Source organism: Chanodichthys erythropterus, chromosome 21, assembly GCF_024489055.1.
Source record: "Chanodichthys erythropterus isolate Z2021 chromosome 21, ASM2448905v1, whole genome shotgun sequence".
In the NCBI taxonomy this organism is placed as follows: Eukaryota; Metazoa; Chordata; class Actinopteri; order Cypriniformes; family Xenocyprididae; genus Chanodichthys; species Chanodichthys erythropterus.
In genome coordinates, this window is record NC_090241.1 from 11,536,287 (window position 1) to 11,560,520 (window position 24,234).

General features: G+C 34.4%; 1 protein-coding gene across 2 annotated transcripts; it reads right to left on the minus strand.

Annotated features, from left to right (window-relative positions):
• Positions 1-525: 525 nt before the first annotated feature.
• tgm2b (transglutaminase 2b) lies at positions 526-21,681 on the minus strand. Of its 2 annotated transcripts, none has more exons than XM_067372941.1 (13): positions 21,596-21,681; positions 17,939-18,118; positions 11,079-11,297; positions 10,813-10,931; positions 9,738-9,866; positions 8,944-9,124; positions 7,710-7,845; positions 7,420-7,523; positions 4,457-4,696; positions 4,092-4,367; positions 2,806-2,966; positions 2,577-2,713; positions 526-989 (listed from the first exon to the last, which is right to left on the minus strand). In XM_067372941.1, the coding sequence occupies exons 1-13, from the start codon at positions 21,597-21,599 to the stop codon at positions 839-841; spliced, it is 2,037 nt and encodes a 678-aa protein (XP_067229042.1). In that variant the 5' UTR covers positions 21,600-21,681; the 3' UTR covers positions 526-838. The 2 variants fall into 2 exon arrangements, with proteins under 2 accessions (XP_067229042.1, XP_067229041.1); XM_067372940.1 differs by lacking the exon at positions 21,596-21,681 and adding an exon at positions 18,646-19,461.
• Between the last annotated feature and the right edge of the window lie 2,553 nt (positions 21,682-24,234).

The window sequence follows — 24,234 nt, forward strand, 5'->3', positions numbered from 1 at the left end:
TTTTGAGAAAACGGCCTTTAAAGATATTTACAGTAATTTAAAATCTATAGATGCAAATAGATAAAGTGCTAGAAAATATACACTTAAAAGTGTATTTTGGATATTTTCTTTCCACTGGTCTGAAAAAACACTTTATGAAAAACCAAAAAGCAAAAAATTAAAAAATTGACAGGTGCCTGAAAAAACAGTGTTTTTGCCTGTAGTGTCTCCCCATAAGTGTGGACAGACCCAGTTTTTGATAACTCAATAGGCCTATACATCATCATAAATTTTCATTTTTGAGAGTCAATTTTGCTGCTTATATTTTTAAAGAATTTCATTTTTTCACTTAGAATTTTCAAGAATTCACATTTGATTCTTCTTATGATATGTGCCTTTTTATATGATAAAAAACACTCTATCCAAGATTATAGCATATTTTTTTAATGAAAAAGCCACTGCTGAATATAAAAAAATATATCTGAAACAAAAACATGAAGATGCATACAGTAAAATGTCTCTAAAAATCTCACTTGCACATAGCCGTCTCTTCAATACATTTTCATTATTTATTTGTTTTTATTTATTTTTAACAGCATAATATTTCCCACAATGCAATGTGGCTCCAAACAAATCCAAGGATGTGAATGTTTCCGTTTCCTAGAAATTAAAAGATTACATACTGTTTACTCTGCTTAAAAACATGCTGTGCATGTGTACTATGTACTACTATAGAAGCCAGAAACATAGTGTGATGGCTTGGCTTTTCACATTCTTAGAAATATACAGTATATAAAAGATATGACAAGTACATGGAAAATAGATGATTTCACATTCCATTTTTCACCAGCAAAGACTCTCATTTTCCGATGATAACATTTCTGTATCCTCTAACGTGGCCCAGCTTGTCACTGTCAAAATCCACCACGAGTTTGCGCAGGCCGGACTGAGTGGGAGTGAAGTAGATTTTAACTTTGGCCTCCTGCCCAGGTTCGATGGTTGACTCCAGTCTGAGACGAATAAATATTTACATGTTAGAAATCTCACAGATTAGGTTCTTTTCATATTTCTAGTCTGAATAGTGTTTATTCTAAAATAAACTATTAGACACTTGCAAAGAGCAGTGTGTGGCATATCCTCGCTTCAGTCGGTACTAAAAGTCTGAGACCAGTTTGAAAATCTGGGATTTTGAAAAAAGTTAAACAGAACAGCTGAGATGCAATGTGATGATAATGGTCTGATAGTGAATTATTCCGTCACATGATTTGTTATGGCATTGAAGACATTTTTAATGCACATCTACAAATGTATTAGTTGTGTTTTTTCATTGTAGTTTATGCACATCTTCTTGCTAAATAAAATATCTTCCATCACAAGATAGCATACAAGTTTATGGGTAGCACTTATAGGAGGAACATAAACATCCTGTTCCTCTTATACATACACTGTAAAAAAAAAACGATTTTTGAAGTCGTAACTAAAGATGGAGTATGTTTTACTCAAGAAAATATGATTTCAGTCTTTCTACTTCAAAATGTCATGTTTAGTTCAGTGTGTTACTTGTCATTTCCTTGTAATTATTTGTAACATCTACTAGCAATTTCTAAGTGAATATCATTTGTACACCAAATTTTTCTGTCAATTATTACAATTAGTGTATAATTAGTAGGTCTCTGAACCACCCATGTAGTTAGCCTTAATTACTCAGTAGGTTCTTAGGTATGTACACTGTGTATGTGAAGTTTGTCCATTTTGTGAACAGCATTTTTTCATCTGATAAAACTAAAATGTGCATAAAATATGTGGATAGAAGGCCTAGGCTAGAGACTTGTGTATATCACACACAATCAATCTTTTAAAGTGCCCCTATTAAAGGTTCCTAGTTTTGTTCTGGAGTCTTCTACAATAGGATTACATGCATCCAGGTTCAAAAAACAATTTAAATTTCTCATAATATCCATTGCAGAATCAGCTCTTTTTAACAGTGTTTGAAACAGTGTGTTCCGAGATTCAGTCTCTCTAAGCCCCTCCTTTCTGAGAGTCTGCTCTGCTCTGATTGGTTAGATGGCCCAGTCTGTTGTGATTGGTTGACTGCTTACAGCACGGTGTCAGAAACCAAACACCCAATAGCATGTCTGAATTTCAGCTCTATCAATCTGATCAAAGTGGATTTGCTTTGGCAGCAGAAAACAGCATCTTCTCGACATGAACAACACAAACCAAAACCTTCCAGTCTCTGCTACAGCTACACTGTTTGAGGGCGGGGCAAAGCAGATGCTGTTCGCCGGCAACCAATGAAGAGCTGACATTATGCAAATTAGTTACAAACCTACGTAGGTTCAACAGCAAGTAAGACTGGAATTACTGACGACTCACTTCTTTCATTTGGAAGACAATAACTCTTAACTTTGACAATAACTCTGCACTTTGATCTTTGAAACTTTGCTGAACTTTTACATTCTCAAACAGCTCTATTACATACTACATGAAAGGTTATATCTGAAAAAGCATTTTCACTTTAAAACACTGCATTTAACTATAGTCTCTCTCTCTCTGTTGTACTTTCTCATTCTACTAAAGACAGTTTGTGTTCTTACTTCTCCGTGATGCTGCTGCCGCCTGTGAGGTTGGCGCCCTCTATGGTGAAGCAGCAACCCTGTAAGGGTTGTGGCAGCGGGTTCTGTAAGGTGAGCTCTGCCGCCAGCTTACGGTTCTCCTTGGGTTCTCCCAGAATCTAGAACGACAAATACATCAGCATGCATCTAATATCTTGTGCAGGACTGGTGTTGTCATGTCCGCTTATGATCAAGGTGAATGTGGTCATACCCTGATTTTGATCTCGGGGTCGTCCAGCACAATATCACGCATGGCCATGACGGCTTCCCTGGTGCCATAGTCGATCAGCAGAGCACCCAGACGGATGAGATTGTCCTCCATTAGATTATTACAGTATTTACTGTAGTTCAGCCTCAGAGGAACCTTCCTCTCTGGAACAAACACACAACACAGTGAAGACACATACTACATTACAAAATAACTGAAGAATAATGAAATAATATTAAATGGAAAGTCAGTATTAATTCGGGTGAATATTATATACATTCAGTATTGCTTAGGGAGATGCATTTAGCTTTGCATACTGAATCACACAATACATACAGTACAGTCCAAAAGTTTGGAACCACTAAGATTTTTTATGTTTTTAAAAGAAGTTTCGTCTGCTCACCAAAGCTACATTTATTTAATTAAAAATACAGTAAAAACAGTAATATTGTGAAATATTATTACAATTTAAAATAACCATTTTCTATTTGAATATATTTTACAAAGTAATTTATTCCTGTGATGGCAAAGCTGAATTTTCAGCATCATTACTCCAGTCTTCAGTGTCACATGATCCTTCAGAAATCATTCTAATATGCTGATCTGCTGCTCAAGAAACATTTAATGTGTACAATTGTACAAAATATTTGTGTACAATATTTTTTTTCAGGATTATTTGATGAATAGAAAATTCAAAAGAACAGTGTTTAACTGAAATCTAATCTTTTGTAACATTATAAATTGTCTTTACTGCCAATTTTGATTGATTTAATGCATCCTTGCTGAATAAAAGTATTCATTTCTTTAATTTCTTTTCAAAAAAATTAAAATAAAAATTCTTACTGACCCCAAACTTTTGAACGGCAGTGTATAATGCTACAGAAGCTTTGTGTTTCAGATAAATGCTGTTCTTTTGAACTTTCTATTCATCAAGGAATCATGAAAAAAAAAAAAAAAAGTACACAAATGTTTTCAACATTGAAAATAATCATAAATGTTTATTGAGCAGCAAATGTGACACTGAAGACTGGAGTAACGATGCTGAAAATTCAGCTTTGCATCACAGGAATAAATTACTTTGTCAAATATATTTAAATAGTACACAGTTATTTTAAATTGTAATAATATTTCACAATATTACTGTTTTTTACTGTATTTTTAATTAAATAAATGTAGCCTTGGTGAGCAGACGAAACTTCTTTTAAAAACATAAAAAATCTTAGTGGTTCCAAACTTTTGGACTGTACTGTACATACAGCTGTGCCCTAATGAATACGCATGCCACCCACCTCCTCCAGGTGCCAGTTCCACATTGAGCAGATCTTTAAAGCCGCACTCTCGGCCGACGACTCCGCTATAAGACACGGCACGGGACGCAAACACCAGACGGCACTTCTTATCCTCTTCTGTGTTATTCGTCACAATCGCAAACACATCAAAGTCGCAGCCCTTCCTGATCCCCGTCGACAGCTTGATGGTGATGTGCAGCCCATTGTTTGCTTGCTGCTGTTGCAACTTGTTCTGGTGGTTTGCTTTCTCAAAAACCTGCCTTTCCTCCACAGAACCTGGAAGAGGTTATTGCAAAATAAACCTCCTTATTTTGCATATTATTTTGTGATATTAAAAGGAAGTGCACTTGTTTGTTTATTCCTACCTTCAGGATATTTGTACAGGTGCGTGATGTCCTCTCTCTCATCTCGGCCTACGCTCTTGGTGCTGATCTTCTGTCCCACTTTTTGGTCATTCACGATTTTTCTTGTGCTCCCATCTTTATACTTCAGGACATACACTAAGTCTGCGTTCACCTCCGCAAACACAAACGGAGCGTCATATTTTAAGGTGAGCTCTCCTTCTTTTATTGCTCGCACAGGAACCGGCCCACAGCAGAACACACCTGAGAGAAAATAGCAATAGTATCTCTTCACAAGACTATAGGATTAAACTGCTTGATAACACAGATAAGACACCCTTATGACATTTTTGGATTCTATAATAATATATATATACATATATATACACACACACATGTATATATAACATCCAAAAAATGTCATATATATATATAGAGAGAGAGAGAGAGAGAGAGAGACAGAAAGATGGATAAATGGATAGACAAACAGATTTTATTTGCATTTTGTCATTTTCCAGTACAAATATCTAAACTTTCTTAAATCATACAAATACAAAAAAAAAAAAGTGTGCTATTAGTATACTTCTTTTAAACTTAAATAATAAGAAAGTATTCTTTAAGTATACTTTTAATGTACTTCTAATATTTGGCCTATACTTGTACTCAATATTTTGTTTGAGATATAACTAAATGTAAAATTAAGTATTCTAAGTATACTCTGGATACTATTGGATTGAATAGCCTATTAAATACTTTTCACATAATTTTACTGTCTTATAAACTTACATTGTTTGAAAATATTGATTTATAAAGAAAACTTACAAGTATACTTGCAGTATAAAACTACTAAACATTTGTTTACTGAGAGTATACTTTTATACTTATTATACTATATATAGTACTTTTATGTACTTTTATAAACTAAAAAATGTGCGGTTACACTTTATTTTAAGGTGTCTTTGTTACACTCTGTAATTATACATATAAGTACTGAGTAATATTAAGTAACTTCATGTACTTACTATAGGGTTAGGATTAGGGTTTGGTTTGGTTTAGGGTTAGTTGCACGTATTTATGCATAATTTATAGTTATTACTATAGTAACTGCATATAACATATGTAACAATGACACTATAAAATAGTGTTATAAGTATTTAACCAAACTATACTGTAAATATACCTACAAGTTCACTTGTAGTATAGTTTGCAGTACAAACGAAAAATGTAGTTGTAAACTGTGTACTCACAGTTTACTACTGTTACACTTAAAGTATACTTAAAAGTATACTTTTATACATTAAAAAAATGGGCCAATATAAACCCAAGTGGTATTGAAATAGTACACTTTCAAGTATACTACTAGTACATTGATATAAGTATACTTACTAAATAAAGAACTTTACTTAAGTATACTTAATAAAATTATATTAAAAAGTATACTTATTTTTGTAAGGATTTACTTGAGAAGCAAACAGACATAAGACATTACATTTGGTTTTCTGGAAAAAGTTTAAAAATTAAGTGAGTTTTTGCTTAAAACAAGAACAAATATCTGCTATTGGGTTAAGAAAAAAATAAACTTAATTCAAAGTGAAAAATATTGTTTTCTTACCCCACTATTTTTTCTTGTTTTAAGCATAAATGCACATATTTTGACAAGTATTTCAGAAAACAAGACTTAAGTCATTCTGCTTCTCAAAGAAATCAAGATAAAAATATTGAGTAAGAAAATCATGTTTTGCCGTGCAAAATGTTTTATTTTTGTAATGAGCAGCATTATCCAATGTGTTGACGTAATTTCAACTGAAGTGAAGTTCACAACGTAATTTCGGGAGGAGTGAACCCATCTAATCTTTCAATTAGTGAAACTGAAACATAATCTCAAGAGGAGGGAACCTTAATCTTTCAGTTACATCCAGAGCTTATATAAGCAGCTACTCACCCTGCTCTGGCATCAGTTGTTTTGATATCCCTCCACCTCCCCAACTCCACCACATAAATTAGGCATCTCATCTATCGTACTCCTCTTTCATGCACTAGTAGTCTCTGGGGGGTATATCCAAGCTCGAGTTGAAGCTGCTTCCTCGAGCCCCTCCACAGCGGACAGCAAGCCAAATACCCTTAAACTTATTAGCTTAAAGATTTTATGAGGAAACGAACTCGTGAAACAGAAAAAAACATATCGAACAGCTCCTCCGTTTTTTTTTAAAAAGCCAGTAGCATTTAGTTTATATCACAGCTCGGCCTGGGGTGCGTTTCCCAAAGCAAACTATGGTCGTAAGTTCCGTCGTTACCAATACAGTTCAATGGGACTTATGACCATAATTGACTAACAATGCTTTCGGGAAAAATGCACCCCAGAGCTGTTGAGTTTCCTTTTAATCTCTAACCTTTTATCTTCATAATCTCCTCCATATCGCTTTAAAATATAGCATCCTGTGCAGAATTCAAATTTGTCTGATACGTTGTGGTCTGCGCCAACTCGCGCATATGATCCGCTCTGTTATCATGTTTCTGGACTGGAGCAGACTGTGTGCACACTGTGGCGGTTCGCGTGACACTAATGTGAAACCAGACTTAATTCACTTCAATGGAAAACATATTTACAATCTTAATCGTTCCCAACCCTTATATAGCGCACTATGTGCCATTCATCATTAAGAAAAATGTAAATGTCTGAACAAATGACAGATTTTAGCTGCAGCTTCAGCGTCTATTTATAATGTATGGGGCAGGATGCTTTAGATTCTAACGAGCATTTGATTGGTCAGAAAATCTGATGAGAAGCTGAAGTGCAGGGTGATGTCATCAAAGCTGTTGATCCATATTGGCGGAAGTAACTTGAGTTGAATGCTTATATCTTCTAAATGCGAATAGATAATCTTAAGGCTAAAAGCCAAAAAAGGTCAGTTTTGATTTCATGGTGACGTTAAGTTTGAGGATGTTTGATTTCCTGTGAGACAGAAAGAATAGAGCCGTCTACACACCTTCACTTTTCTCCTGTGGTGTCGGGTCACTGGCCTGCCAGCCGTCAAAACCCGGAGGGAGGTCGGGTCGGGTCATCCAACTCTCAACCCAGCAATGGTAGTTCCTACAGCAGATACACAGCTTTGAATGCGCAAAACAATGACATTTACACATTTTAAGTGTCCAAATGTGTGCTTTTTAACCTAATTTTTGAGGTTTTATATTTATAGACTGTAGATTTTGACTGACAAATCATGTTCTGCATGTTTAAAAAGTAGTAAAGTAGTTTAAAAGAAGTTGTTCTTCATACCATATCATATCTCTGGTGCTGCTGTCTGTTTCACCTTTTTCGTTGACGTAACGCTCAATTACAAGGTTGCTGTTGGTATCATGAGCAGAATAGTAGTTTGTTACCACCCTGCATGGGATTCCCAGAGCGCGAGACACTGAGGACAAACACAAGAACCTGCTTCATCTGTCTGCATGTCTCTGTTCCTCAGTTCTCTTGTTTTATACAGTATAATGCAAAGTTTCTCAGGGGAACATAAACATTTTGAACATAAAGTTTCTTGGGGGAATGCAAACATTTTGCGAGTGAACAAAGTTTCTTGGGGGAATGTAAAGTTTCTCAGGGAATGCAAACATTTTGCAAACAAAATGCAAAGTTTCTCGGGGGAACGCAAACATTTTGTGTGCAAACGTTAAGTTTCTCGGGGGAATGTAAACATCTTGTGAACAAACGCAATGTTTCTCAGAATGCAAAACATTTTGTGAGTGAACACAAAGTTTCTTCAGGGGAACAAAAACGTAACGTATAGTTTCTTGGGCGAATGCAAACATTTTGCGAGTGAACAAAGTTTCTTGGGGGAAAATAAAGTTTCTTGGGGGAATGCAAAATATTTTGCGAGCGAACGCAATTTTTCTCAGGGGAACGCAAATGTAAAGTTTCTTGGGGCAACGTAAACATTTTGCAAATAAAAACGCAAAATTTCTTTGGGGAACGCAAACACTGAACGAATGCAAAGTTTCTTTGGGGAATGTAAACATTTTGTGAATGAATGCAAAGTTTCTTTGGGGAATTCAAACATTTTGTGAACGAATGCAAAGTTTCTTTGGGGAATTCAAACATTTTGTGAACGAATGCAAAGTTTCTTTGGGGAACGCAAACATTTTGCAAATAAAAACACAAAATTTCTTTGGGGAACACAAACACTTTGTGAATGAATGCAAAGTTTCTTTGGGGAAAGCAAACATTTTGTGAACGAACGCAAAGTTTCTAGGGGGAACGCAAATATTTTGCAAATAAAAACACAAAATTTCTTTGGGGAATGCAAATACTTTGTGAACAAATGCAAAGTTTCTTTGGGGAACGCAAACATTTTGTGAACGAATGCAAAGTTTCTTTAATTTTTCCTCCAATCAAATTTTTTTCCTGTGCCATGTTCCTTTAGGGGCTCTGTAGGTTACAGTGGGTAACCAGTGTTTTTCCAGTTGTGACCACCCAATTGAGAAGCATTTTGTCATCTAATAGGATTATTTAATACCTGTACAGGCGAGGGCCGCAAAGACCCAGCACTGTCCATAGCGCACCGGCATACAGGAAGTGCTGTTCCATGTCTTCAGGATCTGAACACTTCCCCTCCAGGACATGGGACTCACGCCACCGTCAAACGTGTCTTTCCAGCAGCCCTCCAGGACCCCATCATCCCTGTCATTGCTGTTAATCTGGGAAAAAAAAAAAAAAAAAAAATCATCAAAATCATCACAATAATCCATCAACTGCCTTGTAATTTATAGAAAATCACATGAAACGCATGTGTGTGAATAATAATTTTATCATCGAAAAACTTTTATAATTTTATAATTTTGTTCCAGAAACTAGTGAGCTGCCTACCTCAATATCATTTCTCTGCATTATAAAATATAATAATTCTAAAGCAGCAAAGAATCATTCTAATATGATGATTTAATGCTCAAGAAATTATATTATGGGTAAAAAATATTATATGTAATAAATTTATATGTAAAAAATATTTTGCGATCTCTCTTGCATTCCCCCAAGAAACTGCGCACTCTTGCAAACCTTTTTGATTGTTTGCGAGTGAACAAAGTGTCTCAGGGAATGCAAAAAAAAAAAAAAAGCACTTAATTTTTTATCCTCCCATCTTTTTCCATCACCTTTAGGGGCTCAAAAAAACAAAACAAAACAAAATAAAAAACAGTTGCACTGCTTCATATTTTGTGGAAACTGGGATACTTAATAAAAGATGGACCTGATTAATAAAAACAGGTCCATCTAATTAAAAATGTACTATTTTTCATGTTTATGTGTACTGACCATAGCACTGAGCACTCGTGTGACATAAATGACGTTTCTTCGTCCAGAACAGTCCTTCCCAGGGTTCCTTTTGTGTTTAGGGTTCATGTCAAGAATTCTTAAACAAGTGTCCAGTATGCCCTCCTCAAACTACAGGACAAATCGCAACAGAGACACAATTAAAATGTGCAAATAATGCACTCTTGCACACTTTGCTTTACTAAAACCATTCTTTTTTTCTCCTAAAATGCCTGTAGGAAAGAAAAATCTGAGATCCAGCAAGCAATTAGATTAAATGGAGAGCACATTCTGAAACTCCTGCTTCTCAGATGTTTTGCCTGAGGAAAAGACATACGTAATCACACATGTGTCTCTGCTAGATTTTCAACAATATCAATATTTTTTAGCTAGAAGTAAAAGAGCTTTAGTAAAATAGAAATAAATGTTAATAGAAATAAAATAAAACATAAAAACCTTTTTTATATTTCTGTTAGTTTTGAAAATTTGCAATTTTCCTTTCATTTAAGTTGAAGTACTAATACTACTAAAACTGAAATAAAAATTCTATAAATAGATATATTTAAAAAAACTAATAAGATGACAAAAACACACAACAAAAACTTTAAAATTAAAATGAAACCCTACAATAAAATTATTTATTTAAAATAGTAATATATATTATGACAGTATAGATATAATAATAAACAGAACTAAATTCAGAACTACTAAAATTACTAAAACAAATAAAAATTTAACAGACATATTAAATAAAACTAATAAAAATGACAAAAACACAACAGAAAACTTTAACTAAAATAAAAATGAAAAAGGAAAATAAAAAACAAAAACTAATTCAAAATATTAATAAATATTATGACAGTACTGGAATACTAAAATTATTTCTTGTCAACATTTGTGGGATTCACACGTGAAATGTTTCTCACCAACCCTCGATTCTTTCTTATGTCTCTGCTGACGTTTGTTAGATGGTCTTTTGAGCAGAGCTCATTTGCTAGTGATTTTTAGGAGGTGAGATCACCGTATCGAGCACAGCTAAATTGTGATCACGTGTAATTGTGTGCATGTTTGTTGGTACCTGTCCAAAGTACCAGGCTAACGGGACGGGGTAATTGGCATCGCCCCTGAAGATGATGCCATCCTGGGACAAAACATACTCCGCCAGTTTCTCCTCGTTGTCCATGTACACCACATCTCCTGTAAGTCAGATGATGGGTTAAGAGAGCACAGAGATCTTATTCATCTGCCTGTGGCAGCAGTTAATATAAGGAACAGGATATCTGTATCTATAACCTTAAGGCGTGTGTGGAAGTGGTACACCCAAACACATCTGTTTTTACTTACTTGGACACCAGGGATTGAACAGCAGTATGAACTCAAACTGGATGCGCCCATCTAGAGTCAGGACATACCGGCCGATGGGAGCATCAGGCGCGGCACAGACAGAAAGACAGACAGTGTCGCAGGGCGGACTGGTCACTGCGGCGCTCCAACATGTGCTGTCGATTTCATCGCTGAGGCCGAAGACGGCCCTGGTGCCGTACTGCTCCACAGGCTGAGGGCCTATCAAACAATAAGAACCAGATATATTACTGACCAATCCTCGGAAATGGCATTTTCTCAGACAAATGTTTGCTGTTTTCTTTACACAGATCTTCAGTTATTGATCTGAACTGAATCAATACTGAACTGACTTCTACACTATTGTCTTCTTTAGAGCTGCTTTTTAATTTAACTATGTTTGCATAATCAATATTTTTGTGTTTGAAACAATCTGTATTGTATTAAACACTCTAGAAATAAAGGTGACTTGACTTGCCTTTTCTAATGTAAGTTTAAGGAAGATCTACGTGTTTAGATAGTTTCAAATGCAATTTTATGAAAATTCCCCCAAAAATTATTAAATGCTGTCACCTGGTCACTTATAAACTATAAAAATGGCCAGGGAAGATATACATATTTTATTTTTATTTTTAATAAATATCGAGAAAAAAGATTTCTATTTCAAATAAAGGCTGTTCTTTTTAACTTTTTGTACATCAAAGAATTCTGAAATTAAAAAAAGTATCACGATTTCCACAAAAATCTGAAGCAGCACAACTGTTTTCAACATTGATAATAATCAGAAATGTTTCTTGAGCAGCAAATCAGCATATTAGAATGATTTCTGAAGGATCATGTGACACTGAAGACTGGAGTAATGATGCTGAAAATTCAGCTTTGATCACAGCAATAAATTACATTTGAACATGTATTCACATAGAAAACAGTTCTTTTAAATTGCAATAATATTTCACATTTTGTACTGTGTTTTACTGTATTTTTGATCAAATAAATGCAGCCTTGAGTGTTATTCATTCAGCATTGCACGTGTCCTTCAAGGACAAATCACTCCCAGAAGATCAAGTTATCAAATTAATCTATTTGATGGTATTTGTATTTATTTATTTATAAAGCACTTTCCAGGCTACTCTGTAGCTAAAAAAGTGCTGTACATTGTAAGCAAAATCAATAATTAAAATACAATAAATCAAACAAACAACACAACAAAGCACATCATCATCAATAATAAATGCTGTGTAAAGTTAAAACGCCACAGAAAGCAGATGTCATTTTAAACAGCTCTTGAAGATACCTAGTGTAGGGGACAATCTAACTTCGAAGGGAAGCTTATTCCATAGTCTTGGACCAGTGACAGCAAAAGTGCGGTCTCTCTTAGTTTTAAGACGTAATCTTGGGATCACTAATAAAAGTTAATTTGAGGATCTCAGCATTAAATTTGATTTATATGGCTTAATGAGCTCCACCAAATATTCTGGCGCCATTCCATGCAATACCTTAAAGACATACGTCAAGACCTCAAGTTGGATCCTGTAATACACTGGCAACTAGCCTAATGAGGACAACAGCAGAGTAACATGATCAGTCTTCTTAGCCTTCATAAGCATTCTAGCTGCAGCATTTTGTACAAGTTGGAGACGTGCAATATAAGTCTGACAGGTTCCAGAATAAATAACATTACAATAATCTAGCAAAGAGAAGATAAAAGCATGGATTGACTTTTTCTAAGTCGCTAGTTGACAGGATTGATTTTAACTTAGCTATTGCCCTCAGATAAAAGAAACAATTCTGAACTACAGTTTTTATTTGACTGTCAAATTTTTGCGATGAATCAAAGATGATTCCTAGGTTTTTCACTCTGTCCTGCAAATGACACGCCCATGGACCTAGTATGTCACTTTCTGCCTTGTTAAACGCCGAACGACCAAAAATCATAATTTTTTTTTACGTTCGTTCAACTTTAACTTTTAATTCAACCAAGATTATCTGCCATCCAAACTTCAACTTCATCCAAACATCTATGGAGTGTTGCACAGGAATCGGTACAATTAGGCTTTAAAGGCAAGTAGATCTGCGTATCATCCACATATAAGTGATAAGAGATACCATATTTTTTAAAATCATTCCCAATGGGAGCATATATATATATTAAAAACAAAATAGGGCCCAAAATGGACTCCTGGGGAACCCCACTAGTAAGATGTACTGGATGCGACCAGAAATTACCAATCTTCACTATAAAAGATCTTTGCTCTAAGTAAGAAGCAAACCATGAGTGAACCGTACCTTGTATTCCCCACAAACTGCTTTAACCGGTTCAAGAGAATCAAATAATCAATGTTATCAAATGCTGCAGAGAGATCTAAAAGTAAAGGTGCCCTAGAATTAAAAATTGAATTTATATTGGCATAGTTAAATAACAAGAATTCAGTACATGGAAATGACATACAGTGAGTCTCAAACTCCATTGTTTCCTCCTCCTTATATAAATCTCATTTGTTTAAAAGACTTCCGAAGAACAGGCGAATCTCAACATAACAGCGACTGTTACGTGACAGTCGGGGTGTACGCCCTAATATTTGCATATGCCAGCCCATGTTCAAAGCATTAGACAAGGGCAGGACGTCTGGATGTGCAGAGCTGAATCATCAGACTAGGTAAGCAAGCAAGAACAATAGCGAAAAATGGCAGATGGAGCAATAATAACTGACATCCATGATAACATGGTATTTTTAGTGATATTTGTAAATTGTCTTTCTAAATGTTTCGTTAGCATGTTGCTAATGTAACTCAAATGTGGTTAAAGTTACCATTGTTTCTTATTGTATTCACGGAGACAAGAGCCATCGTTATTTTCATTATTAAACACTTGCAGTCTGTATAATTCATAAACACAACTTCATTCTTTATAAATTTCTCCAACAGTGTAGCATTAGCCGTTAGCCACGGATCACAACCTCAAATTTATTCAGAATCAAATGTAAACATCCAAATAAATACAATACTCACATAATCCGACGCATGCATGCATGACGAACACCTTGTAAAGATCCATTTTGAGGGTTATATTAGCAGTGTAAACTTTGTTTATGCACTGTTTAAGGCAAGGGCAAGCTCCGTGGGCGGGGAGCGTGAGCATTTAAAGGGGCCGCAACCTGAATCGGCGCATTTCTAATTATGCCCCCAAACAGGCAGTTAAAAAAATGAATAAAAAAAATATATGGGGTATTTTGAGCTGAAACTTCACAGACACATTCAGGGGACACCTTAGACTTATATTAAATCTTGTAAAAAAAACCTTCGATGGCACCTTTAAAGCAGCATGGTTCCGGGCATCACTTATGAGCAACAGATCATTCACTACCCTTTAGAGTGCTGACTCAATACTATGTCTACATCTAAAGCCTGATTGGAATTTATCTAAAATATTATGTTTAGTTAAGAATTTAATTGTCTAAGGACTACCTTTTCTAAAATCTTGGATAAAATGGGAAGTTTTGATATAGGGCGATAATTTTTCAGGTTGTAGACATCCAGATTGTCTTATAATAGCTTGCTTTAGACAGGGTGGTACAACCCCATTATAAAGACTACTATGAAAATACTCGGACTGATAATATCAACGGCATCCTTTAATATATGTGCAGGGACAGTGTCACTGGGACAGAATGAATGCTTCAAATGAAAAATAATATCATGAATTTCCAAGAGTGAGTTTTTAAACTGACTAAAACAGAATCCTATTGTGTCCATTACACTCGATTTAGCAGCAGGAGTACCAATACTGGCTCTAATCCTATTAATTTTCTCCACATAAAATTTGCAAATAAGTTGCATGTTGCTAATGAGGGAATCAAGGTTTATGGTGAATCTCAGCTAACAAAAATATGTTCTATGAATGTTCAACATTCATATTAAGTTATGAAAACATTCTCTGAATGTTCAAAATGTTCTTGTTTTAAAATGTTTAAAAAATGTTTTTTTCTTGCTTATGCAGATATTAAGGAAACATTCCATTCTTCAAACATTATGGGAACATTACTTTTGAATGTTCTCTGAAAGTTCTGAAACAAGTTGTAACATTTTAAAATGGTAGATGAACATCCAACTAAAACATTCCAGAAAAAAAAAAAAAAACATTCCATGAATGAAGTATAAGTAATGTTTTTGTGCTTTGTGTTTAGAGAACATTATTAAAGACTGTTCCCTGTTAGCTGGTCTTAAAAGTATCCTCTGAAAATGCAGTAGCTATAATGTTGCTGGTTTATAAAATGTTGCTTTAGAACAACCTTTCCACATTCAGTGTGAAGAACTCCATAGGGATGAATTGTTGTTTCCGCCCTGCTCTAATTAGGTCTCTCAGGGAGCCAAAATAAAGTTCACATTGTTCTAAACTTAAAGATCTTAACAGATACAATCGAGAATGAGAATATTCATGCCAAAATTCCCCTTTCTTTTAATCCTAAATGGCAGTCAGGAATGTGTCTGCAGCTGTGGCATCAGTCTCTGAATTGAGAGTTTGACCTTGGGTTTAAAGGGCACACACTGGAATTCCTGTGAACTCGCTCCAGAGCTCTCAAGTATGACTGAGAACAGAAAAGAGATTACATTTCCCATAAGTGCAACAATATAACACAAACAACAGTATCGGCGAGGCTGATCTTTGTTGGGAACAAATTAGGGGACTTTTAGTTTGTCTGGGTTTAAGAACAATTTAACAATTAATGCTTGTCTGATGTCCTCTTTAAAGTCACCATGAAATCAATATTGACAATTCTTGTATTTTATGAAATACTGCAGTATTTATTTTAAATTACTTAAATCATGTGCCTCATAATCTTGAATAACTTTCCCTCCCTCTTGCAGTGACATCTCTTCTCTGATGACGAGGGTGGGGCAACCTGTCACTCACATGAGATCCACCAATAGCAAACCACAACCATCCAATCAATTCCCCGTGGACAAAATCAAGCCCCGCCCTACATTTGTTCTTGTTCCAGAAGTCAGAAATATGTCATAGTAGGTAAGAAAAGACTAGCGCAACTTCCGTTTCATGCCGACTTTAATATCACATAAATCAGATTTTTTCCCGAAGCAACCGTGACAAGAGACGTGTGACGGTGCATTCTGATTGGTTTCTGCAGTATCATGATGGGTAGCCCCACCGTCTATGAAATCTTCCTCTATACATTAAAGGTGCCCTTTTTCACAAGTTATTTCAGTTATTATTGTCAAGTCAAGTCACCTTTATTTATATAGCGCTTTTTACTATGTAGATTGTGTCAAAGCAGCTTTACATTGATAACTGGTACATTATTTTGGCTGCACAGCGGCTCTTAAAGAATAGTGTCAATGCAGGCAGATCAAAGCACTGTTGAATATCAAATATCAAGTCAAATGTCAAGTTTGCTCCATCTGCCATTTTTCGCTATTATCCTTGCTTGCTTACCTGCATAAATTCTGTTGATTCGGCTGTGCACAGCTCCAGGCGTTAATACTGGCTTGTCTAATGCCTTGAACATGGGCTGGCATATGCAAAAGTTGGGGGCGTACATATTAATGATCCAGACTGTTGCCTCACAGTCGGTGTTATGTTGAGATTCGCCTCAACATAACAAATTAAATTTACATAAGAAGGAGGAAACAATGGTGTTGAGACTCACTGTATGTCATTTCCATACAGAACTCTAAATATTTAACTATGCAGAGTTAAATTCAATTTTCAAGTCTAGGGCACCTTTAAACAAATTATCTTTTGATTGACTGTCACACCTGGTTTGGAGGTGTTACTGCATTCAAAATGCATGTTTGTGCTTATTAAACTTATTAAAACTAGATTTTTATATATTGGCTCATGCAAGAAAGACAAAGAGAGACAGTGAACTGTTTTCTGAATATTAACCAAAACAAATAGTTTTGTACTTGACACTAATGATAACTTCTAACGGATTTACATGGGCGATATCTTGTCACAGATTCCGTTAAACAAGCCAGATGGTCTTGTTTTCTTGATGTTAGTGTTATCTGAGTCTTAGCAGAGCTTTTCCTGTCTGTACGCCAGCGGTTGCACACTGTCGCTGCCCTTTGTGTTCAGTAATGTCTTGATGTTATCTTTAGTTACAGCATCTCCTCTCAGTTCTCACATGGCAGAATGTATAACAGAAAATTCCAACAAGATCCCTGACAGTGTTAATCTTCATCCTGGTATCATATTCTGGTAACTCCTTGATCTTTAAGAAAGAAGGAACTTGATCTCTTTGGAAAATAAAACAATTGAACAATTGCTTCTGAAATTTCCTGCATAATATTGTAAGAGGATGTGGAAATAGGGAGGAATGGATTTTTATGACAAACAATAACGTTATAAACATTAGTGTCTTTTTTCATATTGCTGTCTCAGATATTTTATAAAAGCAATGACCAATGTGTTAAAGTGAGTTCAGAGTTAAATGAAAAAGAGTTTTCAGAAATACTTAAAAATTGTGTTAATTCAGTAGACCTTGGACAAGACTGTCTACCAAGACTACCAAAAATTGTGTTTTTTATAGTTAAAAGGTGCTGTAAGTCATCCCTGGTAATAACAAAAAGCTTTAACTGGTCAAATGTGGTTAGCTTGTTAGTCACTACCCCGGCCAGGCTGGATGGGCTGGTCAGTTTTGATGGTTTTCGAGGTGTTTTGAGCATTTGTCCAGTGGTCATGCTTGCTGAACAGCTAAATCAGCTATGATAAGAAAACCACCTTAGGCTAGTTTAGAAAAGATTTAAGGCAGATGTCCAAAGACATGCCAGCAAACCTGATGTCAAAAATACACTCAAAATTCCTTTGCCTCTCTTAACGCACTTGTGCGGTTCCACTGTATTACCTGTCTCTGCAATGATGTGCAACTGACTGGATCCAGGCTGGTAAGAGCCAGAGTTCAGATACAGGTTAATGGTGAAGGCCTGTCCTCGCCGTACGATCAACCGATCCGTGCCGTTCAGCTCCGTGTGGTGGTCCGTGTTATTGAACTCACACGCCAGATCCCAGGTGCCAATATCTAGAGCTGAATAAACAGATGAACAAGATCTTTACGGCTCTCCCAGCATGAACATGACCGTGAACATCGGTATACAAAATCTGGGACTTTATCGATGATAAATCAATCATTATGCAAGTTTATACAAGTTTATGTCAGTCTGTGTATTAGTAGTGGGGATTTTACAGTGACACTTTCTGCAGGTTAAATTTGCAGATTAATCACATTTAACATAAAAGTTTGTATATATGTGTGTGTGTGCTTATGTATATATGTGTACATATATACACACACACACACACACACACACACACACACACACACACACACACACACACACACACACACACACATATATTTACAAAATTTTATGTTAGCTGTGATTAATCAATTTGACAGCACGCACACACACACACACACACACACACACACTATATATATATATATATATATATATATATATATATATATATATATATATATATATATATATATATATATATATATATATATATGTTAGCACTCCAATTATGCATGGCACTCTAAATACAAACCTTGTCGACTTGTTTCTGCAGTCATTTTCCAGATTTAGAGCAAACTGCTTGACCTCCTGCTGACCATCATTTACGAGCATTCCATTCATAGCATTTACAAGATAAGAGCACACATTCCCTATTTGCTCTGTTTACTTTCAGCATATTTACTTGAGGAAGGTGAGGTTTGACAGCATTCACCCTTAAGGGTGAGATCAAGGTGGAAAACACCCTGGAAAAAAGGAGTTTCATTCACTTTCTGCTGTGCTTTGAATAAAAAGTTACAATAAGTGTTTGGTTACACTGTTAATAAAAAAAGCACAACAATCAAGCCATGATTCAGTGGATCCGAAAACTTTTCGTCTAAGGTGATTGTACAGTGTTCTCAAGCGAAGTTTTTGCACAATGAACAGATCAAGGAACACAATGACAAAGGGTCGTATTTATAAAATGTTGCTTAGAAACGCTCATACATTTGATCTTATGATCATTTCTCAACTGTGCGTACATATAATTCATAGAATGCACGGAAAACGCACATACGCCTCTTTTTCAGATGTGAAATCTATAAATCGCAAATTATCTTAAACTTAGGCGCGGCTGAATGGTTTCAGTTACCTAATTAATGTAATTTACATTTAAAAAATCACCAGTCATCGTCGAAATCCTTTCATTTAGAATGGCGAGTTGCAAGAATAGTTTAAATTTCCAAAAACCTGCATTACACTGACAAGGAAAAGTGCGTCTGACGCTAAGCACTTTTTTATTTGGATGGATTTATGCATACGCACACTCTAAGATCAAATCAGTGTGTATGCACGCTTTATAAATGAGGCCTAAAATCTGGATCTGATCTGTGTGTACCAGGTCTGTTGAGACTGAAATGCACAAATCTTTCTAATAGGAGCATCTGGTATGGAATGCACAGCTCATGTGATGCTTGTGGTTTATGTTTAACAGATGCTGTCTTCAAGGATACTTGACTGAGACATGTCTTAACTGATTGACCTTTGACACTCAGTTTGAATCACCTCAATGTATTTCTCTTGCTTCATCCTTTCCTTTTTTTTTTTTTTTTTTTTTTTACATTTTAACTAGATTAAATAATACATTAAATTTCATAAACAGAAAACATTGAAGATTCTCAATCAATTTTTGTCTTGATATTCAGATCTTGTTAAGATAATCTAACATTTTATGTCTCTAGATCTTTGGTTTCAGGATGCCTCCAAAAGGTCATTAAAGGGTTAGGGTCAAGGTCCAGAAAAGTACTAAAGTCATCGTTAAAATAGTCAACGGACCTTGAAAGACGGTAATTACATTGCTTTCTATTGGGGATTAAAAAACAAACAAACTTGGATTTCATCAAAAACATCTTAACTTGTGTTCTGAAGATGAACAAAGGTCTTACGGGTTTGGAACAACATGAATGTGCGTAATTAATGACAAATAATCAATTTTTGGGTGAACTAACCCTTTAAATAGTGTTTAATTTGTGAATTGTTTGGGGGTGCAAATTGTAATACAAAATGAGATGAAATATCTTAGTAAAATTTCAGCAATTACATCATTATAATACGTTTTGCCTAAAATATTTATTGGTCTTTATTAAATATCTGGGTTACGTGGTATTAATGGTACGTTTGTGGAGTCTTTGTCTATATATCTGAAAGAAGACAGAAAGGTGAAGGCTCATCCAGCACATAGAGACTCATGGGAATGCGGATCAAGTTTCTCTCTTTAGAATGTTGTAAACTAACCCTGCGGGAGAAAATTAGTCTCAGACCAGACAGAAGGTGTGTGTTTAATGGGGTATGTGCGCAGTGGGGTGTTCTCTCTTGTTTTCTCTCAGTAAACCCTCTGTTGTAATCTTTACTACAGCTTTAATCCCGGTCTAAAGGGATGCCGCCTTCATCAGTGTGTGTGTGTGTGTGAGTCATTGCTGGCTTACACAGCTCTGTTTATCATCCAGACTGATGCTGGTGGTATTCTGAGTGTATGTACTGAACCGTCTGCCAGGATAAACTACCACAGGTTTTCTGGAAACATACAGTGTCACTAAATATCTGCCTGCACATTTCAATGAACAAGCGACCGGATGAATAAACGGAATAACAAACAAGTGAAAGCAGATTTTGTTAGTAGGTATGGGAAATAATGAGTCTTTGACTCTCCTCCCTTATGAAATTCTTTGCTGTAATTTTCCATTTATGGTTCAGTCACTGGTGTACTATTTTAATCATAATGAGCCTTAGTAAATATTTTTAGTGACGCACATGGTAAACAGCTGTCTGTAGATCTAAAGACATATTGTTTGCTTGTCCTACAGAACCTCATTCACTGAGACGCTTCAACATCAGCACCGTTTACATACAACAGTGGAAACTACAGTACACAGCAAATAGGAAAATAGTGTAGTTTAGGACACCACACCCGGTACTCATGAAAACATCAAACTGTGAAACTACTAGTAACACAGTGCAGAGATGTTTAAATGAATGTCTCCTATATACACTCTCTCAGCTTCATTAGGGGTGGAGATGAAGAACTACAGTAAATAAAACTGCTGAATTTAACATTTACGACAAATATGGTATGAAACGAATGTAAATAAATCCAGTAGTTGCTGTAAACAATTGACCCATCTTGGAATACACAATAATGAATGAATAAATGAGAAAGAATGAATGAAAGTAAATGCATTTAAATCTATCAATAATCTAAGTAAGACACCACATGCACTGTAAACACCAGTCACCTAAAATGGTGGTATAACATCAAACTAACTGGCTTTATTCAAATATTATTTAGTATGACATAATTAATTTCCATTAACTTTAAGTTGCACTTTAAAAGTTTTAAAGGTCAGATCGGATAAAATTCATAAACTGCTGCACAATTTAATTAAAACATTATAATAGCATATTAAAGTTTATAGCCTAAATATGAATAGAGTGTGAAACGCACTTACCCATGTTAATACTGTAATGTAGGCTATTGTTGCGGTGATCCAGTAGTGTGTGTGTTTTCAGTCAGTGACAGTCACTGTGAGCGCGCTCTCGGACGCGAGTCTTTATTGTCCGGAGCGACGCGTCAGAGGGTCACGCCCACGAGCGTGTAAAGAGCTTGCGGACAGTATACAGCTCACTCCTTCTGTGCACATGTGCTTGTCATATTTGTCTTAATATACTGAATAAAATAAAAAAACAAATATATATATATATATATATATATATATATATATATATATATATATATATATATATATATATATATATATATATATATATATATATATATATATATATATATATATATATATATATATATATATATATATATATATATATATATATATATTTTATAAACATATATATATATATATATATATATATATATATATATATATTTATTTATTTTTTTATTTTTTTATTTTTTTAATCAAAATCACAATAAAGTTCATTTTAAATAATTTTTCTACTTTGTTTTTAGAGGATGTTCGTTTTTTCATATATTTATTTATTTATTTATTTATTTATTTTATTTTTTTAATCAAAATCACAATAAAGTTCATTTTAAATAATTTTTCTACTTTGTTTTTAGAGGATGTTCGTTTTTTCATGAAAAAAAAAAAAACTACAAAGATTATATTAAGCAGTATTTCAGATGTTTCTTCAGTTTTTCCTTTTTGTAATTAGGATTCTCTGTCCTCTCCTTATTTTTCATCCTGCTATAGTTTTTTGTAAAATCCCTTTATCTATCAAAAGCCATGACTGTAATGAGAACACCCTCAAGCAGCAAAAACATCAGTAAGAATTAAGGAATGTGAAATCTTGAGATCATGAAGTTAAACTCACATCACGCTAGACAGGTCAATTCTAGGCCTTTTTCTGCTGTGGTTTTTACAGGATGTTGTGCAATCGAGTTGCTCTGTAATGTTTTTGAACTTGAATAAAGTAATTCGAAGTTTACAGAATAAGTTTAATCCTTTTTTGCTACTTGTGGTATCCAAACAGTCAATGTGATGATGATTATCTATGTTTGTGAGGATTTTCTGAATTTTTTTATGTAAGACGTTAGATATGGTATTTTTAAAAACGCTTCTCGGGTGAAAAAGACGTAGCAATAAATGTATTACAAATATACTTGAACGTCAAGTAGTATATTAATAATAATACATTTGTATTGCCAACATGCTAATTTGAAGTGCATAAAAAAATATATTGAATTGTATTTTAATATATTTAAAAAAAATATACTAGAAGTACTTTGGTAATAAATATATGCTTAATTACACTTTTAAGAAATATGCTAAACACAATCATACTTTTAATATATTTCAAAAGAAGTACTAGTAAATATATGCTTAGTTACACTTTAAAAAAATATGCTAAATACAAGCATAATTTTAGTGAAGTTTTAATGCATTTATAGAAAACATACTTATGTTACTCTTAAAGTATCCTATATTTTTTAAGTGTACTTTAAGAACATGACAAAATTATTCAGCTTTTAGTGGGTTAACATATACTTTATAACCATGCGTACACTGTAAAAAAAATCCCGTTGTTTCTACGGAAAAATACCGGCAGCTGTGGGTACCAGAACAATACTGTAAAAATGACATCAAACCGTAAACATACTTACGGAGTTACATCTCAATTTTTACAGTTTAAATATGTATATTTAACATTGGATTTCAGTACACTGTAAAAAAAATCCCAGTAAAATTTACGGTAAAATAACATATTTCATTAACTGATATAATGTTAATTTACCAACCTAATGAAGTATTAATATCTGTTTTGTATCTTTATAATACACTGTCAGTCACCAAACACAGTGGTGATGGGAGTCACATGATGAATCAAAGCTCATCACAAGCAGCTTTTCCACAAGCTGAGAAGGACAACACTAACATATAGAAGGTGCACACAGTGTCATTCACACACACACTAAACACCATCATGGTAACATGCATGAAATTTTAAAAATGCAATAAACATTAATTTAACAACATTAGATGTAACATAAAACCCTAATGTACATAACTGATTAGAAAAAAAATGAGAAAAACTAAGAAGAAACAGAGTTATTTCAACAAAAATATATCAAATGTGAAGTGTCTCGCAGGGAATTGTGGGAATGTCAATTTACGTTTTTTCACTGTAAATTTTACAATGAATTGTTATTTTTCACTTTCAAAAACTGTGAATTTAACGGTATTTTACCGTAAAATTACATTAAATGTACCGTTAGATCTATTACAGTTATTCACCGTATATAGTACGGAAACTTTCTGTAAACCAATTGACAGTTTTTCACCGCAGCATTTTTACAGTCTTTTACTGTTAAAATCACAGTAATTTTTTACAGTGTAAGCCTACTGCAATATATTTAAAATATTTATGGATTAATTTTAATATTTTCAAAGGAAAGATATTTTTTAAAAACATTTTAACATTTACAATGTACCATCTTATAGTGTATTATAAACATTTGTTAACTATTATTAAGCATTGCCACTGTTCAGTTTTACATGTTTTACAGGTTATGCTACTTAAAAGGCCATTGTCCATTACATGATATGTTGATTGTAATAGGCTACTA

Excerpts from the sequence above, each read along its gene's own strand:
- tgm2b (XM_067372940.1), bottom strand. The coding sequence starts at position 18,670 with ATGACTGCAGAAACAAGTCGACAAG. Across the intron at positions 11,298-17,938 it reads GCACATCATTGCAGAGACAG|GCCCTCAGCCTGTGGAGCAG; the intron begins GTAATACAGTGG and ends ATTGTTTGATAG. Across the intron at positions 9,125-9,737 it reads CACGAGTGCTCAGTGCTATG|ATTAACAGCAATGACAGGGA; the intron begins GTCAGTACACAT and ends TTTTTTTCCCAG.